This window comes from Megalobrama amblycephala, linkage group LG16, assembly GCF_018812025.1.
Source record: "Megalobrama amblycephala isolate DHTTF-2021 linkage group LG16, ASM1881202v1, whole genome shotgun sequence".
Lineage (NCBI taxonomy): Eukaryota > Metazoa > Chordata > Actinopteri > Cypriniformes > Xenocyprididae > Megalobrama > Megalobrama amblycephala.
This window is the reverse complement of record NC_063059.1, coordinates 552,721-574,862: the sequence shown is the minus strand read 5'-3', so window position 1 is coordinate 574,862 and position 22,142 is coordinate 552,721. Positions and strand designations below refer to the sequence as shown.

Sequence of the window (22,142 nt, the reverse complement as noted above, 5' to 3'; positions counted from 1 at the left end):
GTGACAGAAATCAAGTTAGAGAGCAAAAGTATCTGGAACATCTTTAACCTGTTAATGATGACTCTGAAAGACAAGGACTAAAACAAACACATTTCATTTCTAGCTCTGTTTGATCCAGTCGACGGCATCAATGCTGCATTTTGATGCTCTTTACAATCATAAAAATACCTGTATATGGATAGATAAGTTCACATTTTATAAGGAGCAGCTCTTGAAGTCACGCATGTTCTGTGTTCAGATAACTGTGTTCACGTGTCTCTGCTGTTATCCAGATGAGCGTTACACACACATTCACCACAAAACCTCATGATGCATCAGTGTTGTGTTTTTATTTCACGTGATGAGAGTCAGACAGAGAAAGCTATAAAGGCGTGTGTTTCTGCTCACAGCTCACAGATGGTGATGGAGGAGCCGACTCCGGACCAGAAGCGGAAGCTGGCGAAGAGCGGAGCGTGGAAGAGCGTGTGAACACAGCAGATCTCCTGCGCCTGACCGTGAGAGACTCGATAGAAAGCCAGCACTCCGGCCTGCTGGTCCAGATAGACCCCGATACGCCGGGCTTTGGGACCAGCCAGAGCCGTTTCTTTCCCAGCATGCCACATGGAGAAAGCCTTGCCGGACCAGTACAGGCTCCAGGACCGCGTGTTGTGGCCCAGTCTGGAGCTGTCCTCGGCCGCAGAGCGCTCCATGTCTTTATACGCCACGCCAACAGTCACCTGACCACAGAAGAAACACACGTCACACTCTTCCCAGCACAAGCAAACGCTCATCTGCACACTGCCCATAATGCTTTAGTGAGTCTGTTACCCTCTGTCCCGTCCACTCCAGCTCCCAGTAGTACGGGCTCCCGGCCAGCGGCTCCACGCACATCACCTGCCTCCAGTACAGGAAGCGCTCCGGGTGATCCGGGTAACTCTGGTTCTCCGCGCACAGAGTCGCCTTGCGGTATCCGTCAGATAAACGGATCTGACGGAAAGCGCTGTTGGGATCTAGTGTAGGCTCGATGCGGACTGAAAGAAAATACACACCATCAAACTCTGAACAAGAACTGCAAAAAATGCTGTTCTTACTTAGAGTTTTTGTCTTGTTTCCAGTCCAAATATCAAGAAGCATTTTCTTGACAAGTAAAAATTATTTTCTTGTTTTCAGGAAAAATAAGTCAAAATTAAGTTTTAAGTTGAGTTTTCCCCTAAAACAAGCAAATTAATCTTTTTTCAAACCAAAAATAAGATATATAATCTTGTTTTCAGTTCGGATTAATATTATTTTGCTTACCCCACTGGCAGATTATTTTGCTTGTTTTAGGGAAAAACTCACTTAATTTTGACTTATTTTTCCTGAAAACGAGAAAATAATTTTTACTTGTCAAGAAAATGCTTCTTGATCTAAGAATTTTTAGATATTTGGACTGGAAAAAAGACAAAAACTAGTAAGAACAGCATTTTTTGCAGGGACGTATTTCTGCAGAATCACGACAGACTCACATTTGAGCATCTCCTCTCTGGATTTAGGAGCGGGTGTAGACGGACAACAGGACGCTGATCCCTCCACTGCAGACACACAATACAGATCAGACATGTCACATTCACCCCTCAAAAACTGTACTGCACTGTACATAATATACGCATATTTTAGGTCTGATGAGAGAAACAAAGCTTTTCAAAATGATTCACTCGAAACACCACATGCTGGTCAGAACATGTAAATGCAACAAAAACTAGCCCAAATATGCTTAAAAAACTTTTACAAAACCAACGGCAAATGTTTTATTGAAGGTGTGATATATTAATGCCATTAATAAATCATCTCACACCATTAAATATGAATTGTCTTTATAAATAGATGTGTTCCTTTATTACATTGTAGGCCTTGTTTTGTTTGTTTTATGGAGAGTTTTATATAAGAGACTATTAACTACAACACTTCCTTTTTATCATACAGATGTGTCATTAAATGTCTACAAATGAATAAAACTGATCTGAGATCAGGTAAAAATCTTCCACTGGTGGTACTCTGTGTGTTTTGAGCGCAGGAATCAGGGTCTAAATGAAGTTCTGCTAAAATGTCCCCCTCAGAAAGTCCCTGCTCACGGGGTGGTACTTTTCCAAAGTTCAGGAGCTTTCAAGGGTGGGATTTGTGCGCCATTTTATTTCAACAACTGTTTGTAAAGTCTGTTGCGGTGCTGTAAGAGTGGTTTACTATTCAAATCAACAATGGAGTTTAAAAAATACGACAGATGGAGCGACGGCGAGGTTCACACTTTATTAAGCTTATATGCGGAGGATGAATCCAGCTGGATCTGGAAAATGCATGCAGTCCTATGTCACATGACTAATCTTCATGGTACTTTAGACCGTGATGGAAACGCAGACAGAAACAGGTCTGGGGGGAAAAGTTCCTAGGACAAATTTTGGTGTAAAAGCGGCTAAAGACACTCGTTCATGGGTTGACAGAGATCATCGCCCCCTAGTGGTGAATCATTGACATTCGTATCGACAAAGCCTCGTTTGCTGAAATCACCTGACGTTGGCAGTTTGATACACACTCTGGTTCGAAACGATTCGCAAAGGTCGATGCATGTTTGGAAAGCTCCCATCACTAATTTTACGACCATTACGATTTTCTTGCATTGTAACATATATTTCCTAACCCCCCCGTCCCCGTAATGCAAATGTTGTCCTTTTGAGTGTTTATATTTCTCATTATTATTAGTAAAAGTAACTTTACTGTATTATTGCACTAAGTGAAAATGACTGTGTGCTTCACTAGATCTGATAATCTTCATTTTCAGCTTTAATATTTTATATTTTATACAGTGTATTTCATTTTATTTTCAGCACATGGACATGTTCTTGAGGGTTTTGTAAGATTCACCTAACAATATTTAAAATAATAATAATACTTTTTTTTTTTTGCACAATATTTCACAAATGATTTCTGCGTGAAGGGAAAGGATGTACCAGGGTTGGCAGAGGGACGGTCCTGTTTCTTGTGCTGATCTTGTGTTGCAGGAGACGACGCTTTGACTTTGGGTTTAACGTCCGGTTTCACGGAGTCAGACTTTACTTCTGTAACCTGAAAAGCTGAAGAAGAGATTTCAAAAATAACCCTCTGTTCAGATGAGTTCAGTGTAGTCTAACTATAATGTGTGCTTACCTGGGGTCTGTGAGGGCGGCTGTGATTGGCTGGAGCTGACGCCTCCGTCACATGACTGACTGGATGATTGTGCCAGAGCGGCCGCATCATTGACTGCAGGGTCACATGGGACTGATCGTTATATCGCTGATACAACATTCATTAAAGTCAGATTCATTAGTGGTGTGAAGATAAAGCATTACTCTGAGCTGAACGGCACTGGAGACACGAGAGACGCTCACTTCAGTGATTATTATAGTCAACAGTGAAAAACTGATTCACACCGTAAATTCTGCTGCTGTAAAGTGCAAATATATATATATATACAGTACAGTCCAAAAGTTTGGAACCACTAAGATTTTTAATGTTTTTAAAAGAAGTTTCGTCTGCTCACCAAGGCTACATTTATTTAATTAAAAATACAGTAAAAACAGTAATATTGTGAAATATTATTACAATTTAAAATAACTGTTTTCTATTTGAATATATTTGACAAAGTAATTTATTCCTGTGATGCAAAGCTGAATTTTCAGCATCATTACTCCAGTCTTCAGTGTCACATGATCCTTCAGAAATCATTCTAATATGCTGATCTGCTGCTCAAGAAACATTTAATGTGTACAATTGTACAAAATATTTGTGTACAATATTTTTTTTCAGGATTATTTGATGAATAGAAAGTTCAAAAGAACAGTGTTTATCTGAAATCTTATCTTTTGTAACATTATAAATGTCTTTACTGCCACTTTTGATTGATTTAATGCATCCTTGCTGAATAAAAGTATTCATTTCTTTAATTTCTTTTCAAAAAAATAAAAATAAAAATTCTTACTGACCCCAAACTTTTGAACGGTAGTGTATAATGCTACAGAAGCTTTGTATTTCAGATAAATGCTGTTCTTTTGAACTTTCTATTCATCAAGGAATCCTGAAAAAAAAAGTACACAACTGTTTTCAACATTGATAATAATCATAAATGTTTCTTGAGCAGCAGATCAGCATATTAGAATGATTTCTGAAGGATCATGTGACACTGAAGACTGGAGTAACGATGCTGAAAATTCAGCTTTGATCACAGGAATAAATTACTTTGTGAAATATATTGAAATAGTACACAGTTATTTTAAATTGTAATAATATTTCACAATATTACTGTTTTTACTGTATTTTTAATTAAATAAATGTAGCCTTGGTGAGCAGACGAAACTTCTTTTAAAAACATTAAAAATCTTAGTGGTTCCAAACTTTTGGACTGTACTGTATATATATATATATATATATGATGCATTTTCTGTAATAATCTACTATATAGCTATGTTGCTTGACAAAGATAAACTTTATTCTAGTTATTAATAAATTAATGCAGTTATTTATTGCAATTTATTAATTTCACTCAAATCAATGAGCTGTGATAGGCCGTGCATTACAGTGATTTTACCATGATTATGTGAATGCAGAGAGCTTGTCGTTTCTCAAATGATTAATATCTAAACGGACAGGAAGGAACGGGTGACGCTGACGCTCGGCAGGAAGGCGTTGAAAAGCTTTACTCACTCACCAACTCTGAAGATACTGGCCAGGCTGGTTTTGGTGAGATTTTCCGCCCCCTCTCTGAAAGCGTCCAGACACGATCTGACCCCTGATGTCACTGTCTCTGGAGTCAGGATCTCCATCGCTACACTTCCCGTCGGATCCGAGGAGTCCACCGCCATGAATGTCTGCGAATCAGTACAACAATAACCCTTCGTTATTATTGATCATGTGTCTGCTTTTATGAATATGTTTGTATGAACAAATGAACACACCCAAGGTGACATTGACCCAACCACTCATGATTAATTATGTTTTGAAAGGACAATATTTAGGGATTTACTTCAGGATTTGCAGAAGATTATGAGTCACTTGATGTATCAAAAGGATCGATCCTCATATCAAATATTGTTACCAACTCTTTAAATTAGTCATTTTCTTACTTTAAAACAAATGTGCAAAATAAATGTTCAACTGGGTAAAAATTATCTGACTGCTCTTGTGCAAACAGAGACAATCATCAAGTCAAGTCACCTTTATTTATATAGTGCTTTTTACAATGCAGATTGTATCAAAGCAGCTTTACATTGATAACTGGTACATAATTTTGGCTGCACAGCAGCTCTTGTGATGTCACACTCACGTTCAGGAAGGCGATGGGGTCCTGAATGCTGTCCAGCGTCTTCAGCTCGTCTCGTCTCCGGCGCAGAAGGACGATCTCCTGCTGGATCTGATGGCTCCGGGCCTGTATGAGGCTCGAGGACGATCTCTCGTGAGCCTGAAGCAGCTCGAGCGCCTGAGAGCGGCTGAGATCCACGCTCCTCAACACGTCCATGAAGACGGCCTGACTGTCCATCATCAGCTTCTGCAGTGAGCTCTGCGGGACACAAACTCACTACATCAGTAACACAGAGCTGCAGGACTCCTTTCATGATTATTGAGCGGTCATTTACCTTGTGTGCTTCAGACACCTGGGGAAGGCTCTGAATAACCCTCTCTCTGTCTGCAATGCTCTCCTGTATCCGGGCATCCAGCTCCGTCAGCTCTTGCTGTGTAGAGGAAACACTTCAGCTTGGAGAACATTCACTATTAACTACGACCGTTCCCTCAATAAACTACAATCCTCATTATTTACTTACTTCTTCTTGCTGTAACTAGTAGTGTAACTAATTACTAATACGATTTCAGTAGTAATATTTCAGTTATCATCCATAAAACTATTGATGCCTGAACTCCTGCTGATCTGAAATCCAATCATTACCTTTTGAAATGTGAATCTGTACAGTAAGACTGATCACCTCTAGACTTAATCACCCTGTTGGGACTTATTTTAAGTGATAATTCACATCATTCCTTACATACTTAATTATTTTTTAAAAGTTTGGGGTGAAATATGAGGTGTTTATGACAGGTTTTGTAACATGTTATGGGACACACACCTGAATCTTCAGTCGCTCTTCGTCCGGCCGCACCACCTGATGACCCTTGTGTCCCAGAAGGCCACACTCCTCGCAGACGCACAGTTTCTCGTGGCAGCAGTACAGCTCCAGCACCTGCTGGTGCAGCGGACAGAGCTGCGGGGAGCCCGAGGGCAGGGCGGGGTACAGTCCGGGCTGGGTCGAGGGCACGTCTGGACACGGAGCAGAGTCCGGGCCGTCCTGCCCACCCAGTCTCAGCTTCTCCATGGCCTCCATGAGCACGTTGCTCCTGGCCAGGACGGGCCGGGGGTGGAAGCGCTGTCTGCACTGAGGACACTCACAGCCTTTCCCCGCTGCCTGATCCCAGTGCGTCTGGATGCAGAGGAGGCAGTACGTGTGTCCGCAGGGGAGCGTCGCGGGGTCTCTCAGGATCTCCAAACATATAGGGCAAGAAAACGCCTCTGGAGCCCATGAGGATGAAGCCATGATCCTGGAGATACTGGAGGGAGTTCAGGGTTAGTACAGACGATGACTTCACTAACTGAGGCACATCTCTTTTAAAGCTGAACGGGTGTGGTTATAACTAGTATTACGAGTTCTCCGGAGCTTCTAGCTGAGAAATACACACTTTTTCCATGGCCAGAATGACATAGAGGGAAAGAAATGAGAGGAAGGCTGACAAACCTGTCCAGCTGGTCAGGGACGGCCTGCTAAACCATGCTGTAATGAAGGTTATATGAGTGAAGTCATGAAAATCTTCTGATAATGTGTCACATGATTGATTAGGAACACACTAATGATTCATCAGTGTTTAAATATTAAAAAATAAGAAAGATTAGAAGTTTTGATTGAATAACTGCACTGAATTTCCTCATTCTAGGGTGATTGTAACGCCTCATTTGTGATCAGTGATTTCTGGCTGTGTGATGTGTATCATCTACAGTATAAAGTGTTCATTTAATAACGCCTGAGCTGACATTAGCTACTATCTCACTCACTTTGCAAAAAAACAAACTATAATACTGCTAGAAGAATGCTACGGAAGAGGATTAGGGCCAAGCAATAATAAAAAATAAAACCATCTCGAGATTAAAGTTGTTAAATTTCAAGAACAAAGTCGAAATAAAATGTTGAGAATAAAGTCATTAAATTATGAGAACAAATTCGTAATTTAATGAAGTGAAGTGATTGAAATTTTGGCATCCATGGTTGAGAAAAAAGAAAAGGAAGAAAGAAATATGACACTGCTGATTCAGCTGCACTGTGTGTTTCGGGCCGGGGGTCCCCAGTTCTGCTGGGGAAAATCTGTGTTTTTGATGGGGTTCCTCTGGTAAAATTAGCATTCCAGGGGCTAAATATCAAGTTATTTGGGGTTTCTTCAACCCGCGGACATGAAAACAACCCATGAGAGTTAAATCAGCTCAATTCCTCAGGAAAACTGCTGAACTGGAAACATTGTGAGGGATCGTGAGACACTGGAAATGTGTCCGCTGTGGTTCAGTTTGAGCAGAGGAACATCTCATTGGCTTGCAGCTCCAGCAGCTTGAGGCAGATTATTATTACGTCACCTGTCTGAGTTTATACAGAGTGATGAAGGAGCATCAGTGATGAGTGAGTGTTCAGGTCAGATCCTCCTGCATCCACTGCTGTGACCTCCAGCTTCACCTCAACCACACGGCAAATCACATGCCACCATATTCTGTGACTTGTCAGGTCTCCTGCACTCTTTGTTCAGCCGTTTCTCAACAGGACCAGTCATTATGAAGTCACAACATGAGTTAGGAGAATGAGGAAGTCGTTCTTGACATTCTGATCACAGTGCATCAGCTGACCTTCCTCTGGGCTTTCCCACAAATACTGTTCAGCTGAGGCAGTAAAATAATGAATGATCAATGCTGTCCAAAAGCTGAATGAGTCTGTGTGCAAACTCCTGCAGGAACACAGAGATGCAGTGATGTCTCTGCGCTGGTCATGTGTCTCTGCTTCAGCTCATTCTCCACTGCATTCTGCTGAACGCTGCTTCCAGAGAGGAAAAACCCTATACCGTTGTCTCATGAAAACAACAACACATGAACATGGACGAGTCAGTGACAGAATCCTGTACATATTATATTGCTCTTTAGCCAGACTGCTTACATCTAATCTAAAGTTAACATTACACTGACACAAGATCAGTTATGGGTAAAAATAAAATAATTTTTAAAAAAAGACTGTAAAAATAACAATGGCCAAAATCTGTAATGGTGTACTCTATTAATAGACATGTTAGAATAATTCTTAAGAAAAATAGCATTTCAGATAAAATTAACATTTTGAGTTTGTGACAATATTTCAAAATGAGCAGAAAGCTTGTGCTGTAAATATTCAGCGATGTAAATAGTTATTTTATAAGATTAACTAACTTTACTAAATTGATACAAGATCTGTTATGGGGGAAAAAAAACAGTATTAAAAACAAAAAAGGGAGTGAGAATGTAAAAATAAACATGTAAAAAATAGATAAAATATAAAGTTACTAAATATATAAAAAAAAATATTAAAAATGAAGAAAAAATAAAACAAACAAACCTAACAACTGCCATAAATTATTAAAACTATATCAACAGATGTGCAAAATTATAGTACAATACTATAGAAATATCTGAATGAGTCAAGTCACCTTTATTTATATAGCGCTTTTTACAATGCAGATTGTGTCAAAGCAGCTTTACATTGATAACTGGTATATAATTTTGGCTGCACAGCAGCTCTTAAAGAATAGTGTCAATGCTGTCACGGTTCGCAGATGCATTGTTTCCTTCTTGTCGCGTGCTCTGTGTTATGACAGCAGTGGGTGTGTTTGTGTTTGTGTGCGAGTGTGTTTGTGGGTGTGCCCAGGCCACGTGGGTGATTAGTGGACCCAGCTGCCACTCATCACTCTCCCCACCTGCTGCTCATTTCCTCAGTCATTAAATACTCACCTCATTCATCTCTCCATTGTCAGATCGTTGTTTGGTGTCCTGTTCGTGGTTGTCTTGTCTGTTCCTGACCGGAGTCCCAGTTGTTCGTCGTCTATCTGTGGATTACTGTCTTCGTGCCTTGTCTACCGTCTGGAACCTGGAATCATCTCACCGCCACTCTTCTGTCACCACGTCACGTCACCAGCCGACCATCTCAGTCCCTGCGCCACCTGAAGCCTGCACGTTTTCATTGACTGTGTTTCTGTTACTGCTTGTTGTTAAATAAACGGCGTTACTTGCATTTGCTTCCTGTAATCAATCATGACAGAACGATCTGACCCTGCTACGGAAGCAGCAAGCACTCAGCAGTCTTCGCTGGAGGATTTCGTCAACAGCAGCATTCGTCGAATGGAGTCACAGGAGAGAAATCTCAACGAGACGGGAAGAGCCGTGCAGGCTCTCGTGGCGCAGGTATCCGAGCTCACCCAGCAAGTCCAGCTGCTTCGTGCTCCCGCTGCGCCGCCCACACCGGCCGTTTCCCCACCCACACCAGCGAGCGTCGCCGCTTCGGAGCCTCGGCTCCCAGTACCCGAAGCTTATTCAGGTGAACCAGGATTTTGTAGAGCTTTTCTGACACATTGTACCATGCACTTTGCTCTGCAGCCCCGCACCTTCAGCTCCGAACAAAGCAGAGTGGCTTTCGTACTGACGCTTTTGACGGGGAAGGCGTCGCTCTGGGGAACGGCGGTGTGGGAGAACCAAGACCCCTGCTGTACCTCGTTCCAGTCACTCTCCGCAGAAATGAAGAGAGTGTTCGACCGCTCAGTCGCGGGGAGAGAAGCCGCCAGACAGTTGGCGGAACTACGCCAAGGAGAGAAGTCGGTGTCTGACTATTCCATCGAATTTCGTACATTGGCGGCAGAGTGTCACTGGAACGAGGAGGCGCAGTGGGACATGTTCCTGCATGGGTTGGCTGACCGTGTCCAAAGGGAGATCTACGCGCTGGACCTCCCCACCACGTTTAATGGTCTTGTCGACCTGGCGCTCAGGGTGGATGCTCGGCTGACCAGGGCCGAGCGGAGAAGTCCAGCCCACAGGAGTGAGGAAGTCCTGAGGTCCGGCGGCGGGGACACGGTCAGTCCCATTCAAGATCATGAGCCCATGCAGGTGGGTCGAGCTCGGCTTTCCCGGGAGGAGCGGGAGAGGCGGAGGTCCCAAGGACTTTGTTTATATTGTGGCAAGGCGGGACATTTCGCTTACAACTGCCCGTTAAAAGGGAAAGCCCGGCAGTAAGTTTGAGGCTACTGTCGGGTGGGATCTCCGCTGGAAAGTCCTCAACCACATCCACCCTCCTCCCGGTGAGATTGGGATGGTCGCATCACCTTCACAACTGCAACGCACTTCTGGATTCCGGGGCAGAAGGTAACTTCATGGACCAATCTTTCGCCACCAAGTTCCACATTCCTTTCAAACCACTCACCGACAGAATCGCTGTTCACGCACTCAATGGACAGAGCCTTCCCACCATTTCTCACGTCACTGAAGATATCACCCTCATCACCGCTGGCAACCATTCGGAACGGATTAAATTTTTTATTTTTGATTCCCCTCACACCCCCGTCGTCCTTGGTCATCCTTGGTTCACCAAACACAACCCCCGGGTAGACTGGGTCCAGAACTCCATTGTGGCCTGGAGTGAGGAGTGTCATAAGTCTTGTCTTGTCTCTGCTTGTTCGTCTGTTTCTGGTTCTGTCTTACAGGAGGAAGCAGTGGATCTGTCTACCGTGCCCGTCGAGTACCAGGACCTGAAGGAGGTGTTCAGTAAGTCCAGGGCTGCTTCTCTTCCTCCGCATCGTCCCTACGACTGTGCCATAGATCTAGTATCAGGGAAGTCTCCGCCTAAAGGCAAGTTATATTCACTTTCGGTCCCCGAAAGAGAGGCTATGGAGAAATATATTTCTGATTCACTAGCAGCCGGGTTCATTCGCCATTCCTCTTCTCCAGCGGGGACGGGGTTCTTTTTTGTGGGGAAGAAGGATGGTTCCCTGCGACCTTGTATTGATTACCGGGAGTTGAACAACATTACGGTAAAGAATACCTATCCTTTGCCGTTAATGTCTTCAGCCTTTGAGAGGTTGCAGGGAGCATCCGTCTTCACAAAATTGGATTTAAGAAATGCTTATCATTTGGCCCGCATCAGGGAGGGTGATGAATGGAAGACCGCCTTTAACACCCCTAGGGGGCACTTTGAATACTTGGTCATGCCGTTTCGGGCTTTCCAACTCCCCAGCGGTCTTCCAGGCACTCGTTAATGACGTGCTGAGAGATATGGTCGATCAGTTCTTATATGTCTACCTGGACGACATATTGATTTTTTCCTCATCTCTCCAGGAACACGTACAGCACGTTCGACGAGTGCTTCAGAGGTTGCTAGTGAATGGGCTTTTTGTCAAGGCGGAGAAATGCGTTTTTCATGCACAGTCTGTTCCTTTCCTAGGGTACATCGTGTCGACTGAGGGAGTACGCATGGACCCTGAGAAGGTTAGGGCTGTGGTAGATTGGCCAAATCCAGATTCCCGTAAGGCCCTACAGAGGTTTCTGGGGTTCGCCAATTTTTACCGGCGTTTCATTCGCAACTTCAGCCAACTAGCCTCACCTCTGATCGCCTTGACCTCCCCCAAAACTACGTTCAGGTGGTCAGACGCAGCTGAGGCTGCGTTTGCCAAACTGAAGGCTCGCTTTGTTTCGGCCCCTATTCTCGTTGCCCCTGATCCATCACGGCAGTTTGTGGTGGAGGTCGACGCATCAGAGGTGGGGGTAGGTGCAGTGTTGTCCCAGCGTGCTTCCGCAGACGATAAGATGCATCCGTGCGCGTTTTTTTCTCATCGCTTATCTCCCGCCGAAAGTAACTACGACATTGGTAATCGAGAGTTGCTGGCAGTCAAGTTAGCGTTGGAAGAATGGCGCCACTGGTTAGAGGGCTCTGGGGTACCCTTTATCGTCTGGACCGATCATAAGAACCTGGAATACATCAGAACTGCCAAAAGATTGAACTCCAGGCAGGCTCGGTGGGCACTTTTTTTCGGACGTTTTGATTTTACTCTCTCGTACCGCCCGGGTTCCAAAAACATCAAACCCGACTCTTTGTCTCGTATTTTTGACCGTTCCGAACGCCCGTCTACTCCCGAGTGTATTTTTCCCGAGAGATTAGTTATCTCCACACTCACATGGGAGGTCGAATCGAGAGTCAAGTCGGCTCTAGAAGGGGTAACGCCTCCGCCCGGGTGCCCACCAAACCGATTATTTGTGCCGGAGGGATTACGGTCCATGGTCATTCAGTGGGGTCATAGTTCCAATGTGGCATGTCATCCAGGAGTCAGTCGAACTAAGTTTTTGGTTAAGCAACGATTCTGGTGGCCTCTCATGGCTCGTGACGTTCGCGATTTTGTCTTGGCTTGCTCAGTCTGCGCTGTTGGTAAGACTTCCAATCGTGCCCCAGATGGGTTACTTCAACCGCTGTCAGTCCCTTCGAGACCCTGGTCCCATATCTCGCTAGATTTTGTGACCGCCCTCCCACCCTCCCAAGGGAACACGGTTGTTTTAACCGTAGTGGACCGGTTCTCGAAGGCGGCTCATTTTATTCCCTTGCCCAAATTACCCTCAGCCAAGGAGACAGCGGTTACGATCATTGATCACGTCTTTCGGATTCATGGCCTCCCGGTAGACGTTGGTCTCTGACAGGGGTCCCCAATTCGTTTCCAAATTTTGGCAGGAATTCTGTAGATTGCTGGGGGCGACTGTTAGTCTGTCGTCTGGGTTTCACCCCAGAGCAATGGTCAGACTGAGAGAGCCAATCAGGATTTGGAGCGAACGTTGCGATGTATGGTCTCCAAGAATCCTTCCTCTTGGAGTCAACAACTCTCAATGGTGGAGTACGCACACAATACTTTACCAGTGTCGTCCACGGGCCTATCTCCGTTTGAATGCAGTGTAGGTTACCAGCCACCTATTTTTCCCAGTCTGGAATCCGAGGTCGCGGTCCCCTCTGCCCACGCCTTTGTCCAGAAGTGCCACCGAACTTGGACGAGAGCCCGAGAGACTCTCCTCCAAGTGAGGGAACGCACCAAGGCCAAAGCCGATCGCCACCGGTCAAGGCCTCCGGTTTACGTCGTCGGTCAAAAAGTGTGGCTTTCTACTAAGGATATTCCTCTCCGACCCGTTTCTAAGAAGCTTGCTCCTAAATTTATTGGCCCGTTCGCTGTCACCAAGATCATTAGTCCGGTGGCAGTCCGCCTCAAACTTCCTCCAGTGTACAGGAGGATTCATTCCGTCTTCCATGTCTCCAAAATTAAACCTGTTTTTCATTCTGAGATTAATCCGCCAGCCCCGGTTCCCCCACTGCCGCGTCTCGTAGATGGGGAACCATCTTATTCGGTAAATCGTATTCTGGACTCTAGGCGGAGGGGACGCGGATTTCAGTACTTGGTGGACTGGGAAGGTTACGGTCCGGAGGAGAGGAGTTGGGTTCCTGCCAGGGACATTCTGGATCACACCCTTATCGATGATTACAATCGACAGGTAAGGGAGTCGGGGAATGCCAGGAGGCATTCCTAGGAGGAGGGGTACTGTCACGGTTCGCAGATGCATTGTTTCCTTCTTGTCGCGTGCTCTGTGTTATGACAGCAGTGGGTGTGTTTGTGTTTGTGTGCGAGTGTGTTTGTGGGTGTGCCCAGGCCACGTGGGTGATTAGTGGACCCAGCTGCCACTCATCACTCTCCCCACCTGCTGCTCATTTCCTCAGTCATTAAATACTCACCTCATTCATCTCTCCATTGTCAGATCGTTGTTTGGTGTCCTGTTCGTGGTTGTCTTGTCTGTTCCTGACCGGAGTCCCAGTTGTTCGTCGTCTATCTGTGGATTACTGTCTTCGTGCCTTGTCTACCGTCTGGAACCTGGAATCATCTCACCGCCACTCTTCTGTCACCACGTCACGTCACCAGCCGACCATCTCAGTCCCTGCGCCACCTGAAGCCTGCACGTTTTCATTGACTGTGTTTCTGTTACTGCTTGTTGTTAAATAAACGGCGTTACTTGCATTTGCTTCCTGTAATCAATCATGACAAATGCAGGCAGATCAAAGCACTGTTGAATAAATGTCAAGTGAGTGTCAGACATATGAAGCTGAAGCTGCTCAGAGAAGTGTAAAGACTGATTCACTCTCTCTGTGATCATTCTCAGGAGTGTGTGGACCAGCTTCTGTCCATCTCACTGTGATCGTTTGTTCACTGATGAAGCTTGTTGTGAAGTGTGAGCAGCTGTTTGAAGCAGACAGAGCAGAGCCGTATGGACTCCATCGAGCAGTCGAGCACACAGAGGTGTCACCAGATCCCTCTGATCAGAACCTGAGAAGAAACTCCTGAACCCTGAGACATGACAGAAGCAGAAAGATCCTCTCATCTCGTCACAGGACAGGATCAAACACTGACTCGCTGAGTTCATCAAGGTGATGATTTAAACTGTTATTTTATCACTTGTGTTCAGGACGCAAGCAGCAAATATGATTTCACTGTATGTATGATTCTCCCGTCAGAGAAGTGAACCTGCTGATCTCAGCGACTGAGGAGATTCATCACATCCCTGACTGATGTGTTTCTGTGTGGTTCAGCAAGACCTGTCCAGAGTGATGGTTAGACGCTCTCATGCACACCACAGGCTCTTCTGTGACGGACGAGGACAGGCTTGTGTGAGATTGAGCAGGAGAGTGACGCACAGACATTACCTGCAGGAACTCACTAGACCTTCCAAGAGGTTCCTGAAGGTCAGGCTACTCGTGTCCAGCTGAATGTGAGTAAACTCAAGTGATTCTGGGACTCAGATGTTCCTCCATACTGTGTTTGTCAGTAAGACAGGTCCCTGGGTGCTCATCTACTGTCAGAATCACCAATCATCTAGAAATATTAATGCTTTATTGACTCCTTCAGATGAGTAGAGCAGCACCACTGAATTCACTGACAGGAGCAGAACTAGCGAGCTGGCAGTGGTGACGGACGCAAGAGCGCGTGAGTGTTTTGCTTAATATCTGTTCTGAGTCAGTTGCTTCGTTTATTCTTTGCTGCTAGGAAGGATTTAATTCGTATCTGTGTTTGTCCTATTTCCTACCTCGACTATATAGAATTGTATTTTAATTGTACTTGTTTAGAATAACAGCTGCGTTTGCAGACTTTATTGGTGTTATTGCCCGCACTTAAGCTTTAGTTAGTTTCGGTTTTCAGCCATTCACGGGTTTAGGCTTTTGCACTGCTGATTTGCAAGGCGGGCCTAGCTCGTTTCAATCACATGTTAATAAGCAGTATATTAATTGTGTGTGCGGGCTGTCGCGGAAGCGTCAGCGGGAGCGTTCAGCCTCCTCGTGTGAAGACCGACTCGGGTGAAGACCTGCGACTCTACCTGCGCGACTCCACCGAGCAACGACACCGGTAGGCACTTAAGTTTCTTCCCTCCTTTCACACTTTTCCTTCTTCCTCAGCATGTGCTTTCAACTCATTCCTGTTGTCTCTCGGCAACGCTCCACTAACCCACGTAAAAGGCAGCGCAATGTTTCTAACCTGCGTCCTGTTTACTCCTCTTCTAACACTAATACTCCTCTCTCTGTCTCTGTGGGTCTATGGAATTGTCAGTCAGCAGTTAACAAAGCTGACTTCATTCCAGCCTTTGCTACTAATTCTTCTCTTAATATCTTGGGCTTGACTGAGACCTGGATTCGTCCAGAGGACTCAGCAACTCCTGCTGCTCTCTCCAACAACTTCACTTTCTCTCATACCCCTCGCCAATCTGGTAGGGGTGGGGGCACAGGTCTTCTCATTTCTGACAATTGGAAATACTCGACTCATTCCTCTCTTTGCAACTACAGTTCATTTGAGTTTCATGCTATTACAATCGCAATTCCTGTCAAAATTCATATCGTAGTAATTTATCGCCCCCCAGGCCAACTGGGTACCTTTGTAGAGGAACTGGACATGCTGCTGTCCTCATTCCCAGAGGATGGTAGCCCACTTGTAGTTTTGGCGATTTCAACATTCATCTAGAGAAGCCTTATGCTTCAGACTTCCACTCTCTTCTAGCATCATTCGATCTTAATCGGCTCATTTCCACAAGTACACACACATCTGGCAACCAACTTGATCTCATTTACACACGCAACTGCATCACCGACAACATTCTTGTAAAACCTCTGCACATTTCCGATCATTTCTTCATTACTTTTAATCTACAACTCCCCATTTGTCACCACCAACCCCGCTACCAGTTACCTTCAGACGAAACCTGCGCTCTCTTTCTTCTTCTGATCTTTCCTCTACTGTATCATCCTCTCTTCCCTCACCCTCACAATTCGCATCTCTAGATGTGAATACAGCAACAGACACTTTATGTTCCACATTAACTTCTTCTCTAGATAGTATCTGTCCTCTGTCATCCAGGCCTGCACGTGCCACTCCCTCTAATCCCTGGTTATCTGATGTTCTTCGTGAACATCGGACCAAACTCAGGGCTGCAGAGAGGAAGTGGCACAAATCAAAAGACCAATTTGACCTAAGTAGCTATCAATCTCTGCTCTCATCCTTTTCTGCTGAAATTCATGCTGCTAAATCTTCCTATTTCCACAACAAAATCAACAGCGCTCCAAACACACGCACACTTTTCAAAACATTCAACTCTCTCCTCTGCCCCCCTCCACCACCACCCACCTCATCCCTTACTGCTGATAATTTTGCTACATTTTTCACTGATAAAACATCTACCATCAGCAGTCAGTTCTCCGCTCCACACACACAGGAACTCAGACCAACCACACACACAGCCACACACCTCCTCTCTTCATTCTCCCCCCTCACTGAGACAGAAGTATCCAAACTTCTCCTCTCCAGCCATCCCACCACCTGCCCTCTAGATCCCATCCCCACACACCTTCTACAAGCCATCGCTCCCACACTTTTACCAGCACTGACACACATCATCAACACATCTCTCCACACTGGCACTTTCCCTAACACATTCAAGCAGGCTCGGGTAACCCCACTGCTTAAGAAACCCACATTAAACACGTCTATTGTAGACAACTACAGACCTGTTTCTCTCCTACCATTCATAGGAAAAACACTTGAACGAGTTGTTTTCAACCAGGTGTCATCTTTCCTCTCACAGAGCAACCAATTGGATGTCAATCAATCCGGTTTCAAGAGTGGCCACTCGACTGAGACTGCACTGCTGTCGGTCACTGAATCCCTGCGGATTGCAAAGGCTGATTCCAAATCATCAGTTCTCATTCTGCTCGATCTATCTGCTGCCTTTGACACGGTGAATCATCAGATCCTCCTGTCCACCCTCTCATCACTGGGCATCACAGGTACTCCGCTTCTCTGGTTTGAATCCTATCTCACAGGAAGGTCTTTCAGGGTTGCCTGGAGAGGGGAGGTATCCAAAGCTCATCAACTAACCACGGGTGTTCCTCAGGGTTCAGTTCATGGACCCCTCCTCTTCTCCATTTACACTACATCACTTGGTCCCATCATTCAGGCACATGGTTTCTCCTACCATTGCTATACTGATGACACACAACTCTTCCTTTCATTCCAACCAGATGATCCCACAGTAGCTGCACGAATCTCAAGCTGTCTGGCGGGCATCTCGGCATGGATGAAAGAACATCATCTACAGCTCAACCTGGCTAAGACTGAGCTTCTCGTCTTCCCTGCCAATCCGACTCTAAATCACGATTTCAGCATCCAGATAGGTACATCCTCAATTACCCCGTCAAATTCGGCCAGAAATCTTGGAGTAATCCTTGATGACCAACTGTCCTTCAAAGACCACATTGCAAAGACAGCTTGGTCATGCAGATTTGCACTATACAACATCAGGAAAATCAGGCCCTTTCTAACAGAACATGCAACACAACTTCTGGTCCAGGCCCTGGTCATTTCTAGGCTTGATTACTGCAATGCTCTTCTGGCTGGACTGCCATCATGCACAATCAAGCCTCTACAAATGATTCAGAATGCTGCAGCACGTCTCGTCTTCAACGAGCCCAAAAGAGCCCACGTCACGCCTCTCTTCATCTCTCTTCACTGGCTACCACTTGCTGCTCGCATCAAATTCAAGGCGTTGATGCTTGCTTACAGATCTGCCACAGGCTCAGCACCCTCCTACTTCCACTCACTCTTACGAGTCTACACTCCTACCAGAAACCTGCGCTCATTAAAGGAGCGAAGGCTTGTGGTACCATCACAGAGAGGCACAAAATCACTTTCCAGAACGTTCTCGTTCACTGTTCCTTGCTGGTGGAACGATCTTCCTGCCTCCATCCGGAATGCGGAATCCCTGGCAATATTCAAAAGACAGCTGAAAACCCATCTCTTTCGTGAGCACTTAACCTCATCTTAAAAAAAAAAAAAAAAAAAAAAAAAAAAAAAAAAAAACTTCTTACTCCTATCCTTTCACTTCCTCTAATCCCTCTCTATTGTAGCTTAGGATAATCTGAGCACTGCCTATAACTTGTATAATGAGCACTTCTTGTCTATTTGCCTCGTCATGACGACTCGCTTGTTGTATTCCTCACTTGTAAGTCGCTTTGGATAAAAGCGTCTGCCAAATGAATAAATGTAAATGTAAATGAGCAGAAATCTACTGTATATATACATCTATTCAGTCTCTTTCAAGACCTTTTATAAAAGTTACCAAATAGTTGCAAAATATATATTTAAAAATATTTTAAAATAATAAAAGAATATAAACACTAACCAAAACATTCTTCCTAAAACTGCTTTTTTTTGTGTGTGTCTTAAATCATCTTAAATGATCTCATATTTACACTACATGTTTTAGTTTCTCTAGCACACACATGAGGTTTATACTGAGTTTGATCATCTGTGACTGTCCTGCTGTGTTTACTCGTTTAACTATCACAGTATCCGCAGATATTGCTCATGTGTAACCCTTTAATGCACTTACTGTACAGTCGAGAGGCAGAGTTCAGTCATTCAGGACACCAGCGATCAAAACAACGCGTTACCGAACGCGTTTGATCAGTCATGAATCATTCTGCGAATCGACTCTTTTTGATGAGTCGATCGAACCGAATCAAGATTCGACACTCAACGGAGAGACACTTTGAAATAAATAAATAAATAAATACAAAGTGACAGAGACACTTTAAACGCTGTTAAAATAATACCACAGTAAAGAATAATTATAACACAAAAGACTATATGTTTATGAATAAGCTAAATGATTAAAAAAGCTTAATATGTGAATAAAAAAATAAAACCATTTTAAAAAGCACAATAAAATAAAGAACGGGCTTATTTTATCAATGACATAATGATAATGACTCATATCATTATGATACATTATACGATACAATATACAATATTATTTCCATCATGAAAGCTATTAAAGCATTTAAACGTTTGTTGTGAGCTGGACTGGACTCTTTTAAATAATTTACTGTGAAATGTTAAAATAATTAACTAATTCGTTTTAACCATAGTTGTGTGTGTCCAGTAGGTGGCGGAATGCGCCTGTTCAACATTCAAACACACACCACCGAAGAAGAAGAAGTTTCTGTCACAACATCCGGCAGACGTCATCGCGCTGATTTCGGGTTATTTTAAGGTGAGTGTTTTTATGTTTTATAATCATTTATTCGATTGAAACAGAAGTGTGCTTATATCGCTGTGGATTCTGATGATGAACGTGTTTAAATCAGCATAAATGACTGACAGTGATCAGTTTCGAGAATAATGTTGTTTTGCTCCTTCATGTTCGTTTATATTCAACTAAATCATCATTATAAATCTTGTTAATCCGTGACTATACATTCATAAATCATTCTGAAGATCCCAGTCAAGCTGCCACAAGATCCCAGTTAAGATTTTGAGTCTAATATGTGTTTATAATAATGATAAATAACTTTTAAATACATCGAGGATCTGTTTCCCTCATATCAGCAGAAATGTGCTTCAGTGATTTAAAGTGTTTGATAGTTTGTGTTGTTTCCCTGTCAGATTGTGACCGGCTTTATTTAATATACAGTGTATTATGAACTATTAGACTCTTAACTGGATTCACATGCATTAACAGAGCCAGATGTTTCTTTTATTTGTCCCCTTTTTAGGTTATCTCTTTAGTTTTTGCTGTGTAAATGTGTTTAAATGTCTTAATCTTCAGCAGAAGAGAGAGGTTTATGATTACAGTCAGAGGGACACCGAATAATCAAACACAAGACAGTGACAAACTTAAAAAGATGGAAATAAAATTAAATAAAAATATGAAAATGTTTACAAATAGAAACACATTTTACAGCCTTCTTGCTTTTTTAAACATAACATTGTATTTAGGTATTGTTTAACTTCTTAAAAACAAAGGCTTATTTCCCCCAAATTTACATTAATGAATACTAAATTTAGCTAGAAGAAGCACAGTTGAAAGCTGGGCATGATGTAAACCTCAATAAAAGAACAGAAATCTGACCAGAAACAAGCTGAACGAGGACAACTCCTAAAGAACTGATCAAACCACTAAATATACAAAAGATTTCAATATCACTATAGCAGAAACCTGTAACCTCTCTACACGCTGAATTCACAAACACTATGGCGTAAATACACACCTACACCTGTGAGAACAAAATACCTGGAAATGCAAAATAAAAGACATACAGTTTCCGCACCTACAATCACAATTAAATCTGTTTACAATATAGTACTTGCTATGTAGTATTTGAGCAAGTTTCCAGATTTTACTCCCCAGCAGATCATCAACACAACCAGACGAGATCCCTCTGAAACGATTCTTAACAGGGAAAGAGAGAAGCGGATACGAGCGACTCCAGTATCAGCAGGATCCACAGGGATAGACGTGTTTTTATCCATAACCACAGCACAGTCTTCAGGAGTGACTGGAACATTATATTATATTTATAAGTCCTTCAGAGTTAACAAGTTGGCTAACAAAAAACAATATCATAACAAAAGATAGGGAATGTGCTTCTTATTCCACATAAAACACCTGTTTATAGATTCAGTTCCAGGAAAGAAGCATCTGTTTGGATTTAAAGGAATCCTGGTAATGCTGCAGTCGCAGAGCAAAGCCAGTTGAAGACCAGAGATGAAGTGAGGAGTAACACTCCAGACACATGCTGTTGTTTTTAGGGAATTGCTTAATCCAGTTGACTTTGAAGGTGTGATTTAAGGGTAGAACAAGTTGCGTTCATAACCACAGATTTCATCATGCAGTGGGTTTTATTTTTCTATTAAAGGTCCCGTTCTTCGTGATCCCATGTTTCAAACTTTAGTTAGTGTGTAATGTTGTTGTTAGAGTATAAATAAAATCTGTAAAATGTTAAAGCTCAAAGTTCAATGCCAAGCGAGATATTTTATTTAACAGAAGTCGCCTACATCGAACGGCCAGTTTGGACTACATCCCTCTACTTCCTTCTTTAATGACGTCACTAAAACAGTTTTTTGACTAACCTCCGCCCACAGGAATACACAAGAGTTGCGTTTGTAGAGTGTGTTTGTCGCCATGTCGTCGAAACGCTGTTATTTTCATCCCGCAGTCCAATCACCGGGTCTGATTCCGGCTCAAATTGATAGGGTAAAATTAAAGACATGTTTACAATAACACTGAGCGCGTGCATCTCCACGTTATGGTAAGAGGCGTGACCTTTCCGGGCAAGATGCGCTGAACTGCTGTCGAATCACAACACAGGAACCGCTGGCACAATCAGAACTCGTTACGTATTTCTGAAGGAGGGACTTCATAGAACAAGGAAGTCATCAGCCCGTTTTTATGACAGTGGAAACAGCGGTATACAGATGAGTAAATTATGTGAAAAATACTGTGTTTTTTTACACGCGAAACATGAACACATGTTATATTGCACACTATAAACACAATCAAAGCTTCAAAAAACCACGAAAAACGGGACCTTTAAGTGTTTTATGAACTGCTGAGGAGACACCCTGTGCCGTCCTGATAAAGATAGTCTCTCAGTGAAGTCAATCATGCTGACTCTGACTGTGATTGGCTGCTCACTGCTGATGTCACATGTGTCACTGTT

General features: G+C 43.6%; 1 protein-coding gene across 1 annotated transcript; it reads right to left on the bottom strand.

The window, feature by feature from the left end:
* Positions 1-307: 307 nt before the first annotated feature.
* On the bottom strand, positions 308-19,125 carry ftr86 (finTRIM family, member 86). Its single transcript, XM_048161342.1, has 10 exons — positions 19,031-19,125; positions 6,105-6,582; positions 5,619-5,714; positions 5,309-5,542; positions 4,694-4,853; positions 3,157-3,249; positions 2,961-3,083; positions 1,485-1,550; positions 808-1,010; positions 308-716 (listed from the first exon to the last, which is right to left on the bottom strand). The coding sequence occupies exons 1-10, from the start codon at positions 19,057-19,059 to the stop codon at positions 384-386; spliced, it is 1,815 nt and encodes a 604-aa protein (XP_048017299.1). The 5' UTR covers positions 19,060-19,125; the 3' UTR covers positions 308-383.
* Positions 19,126-22,142: the final 3,017 nt, after the last annotated feature.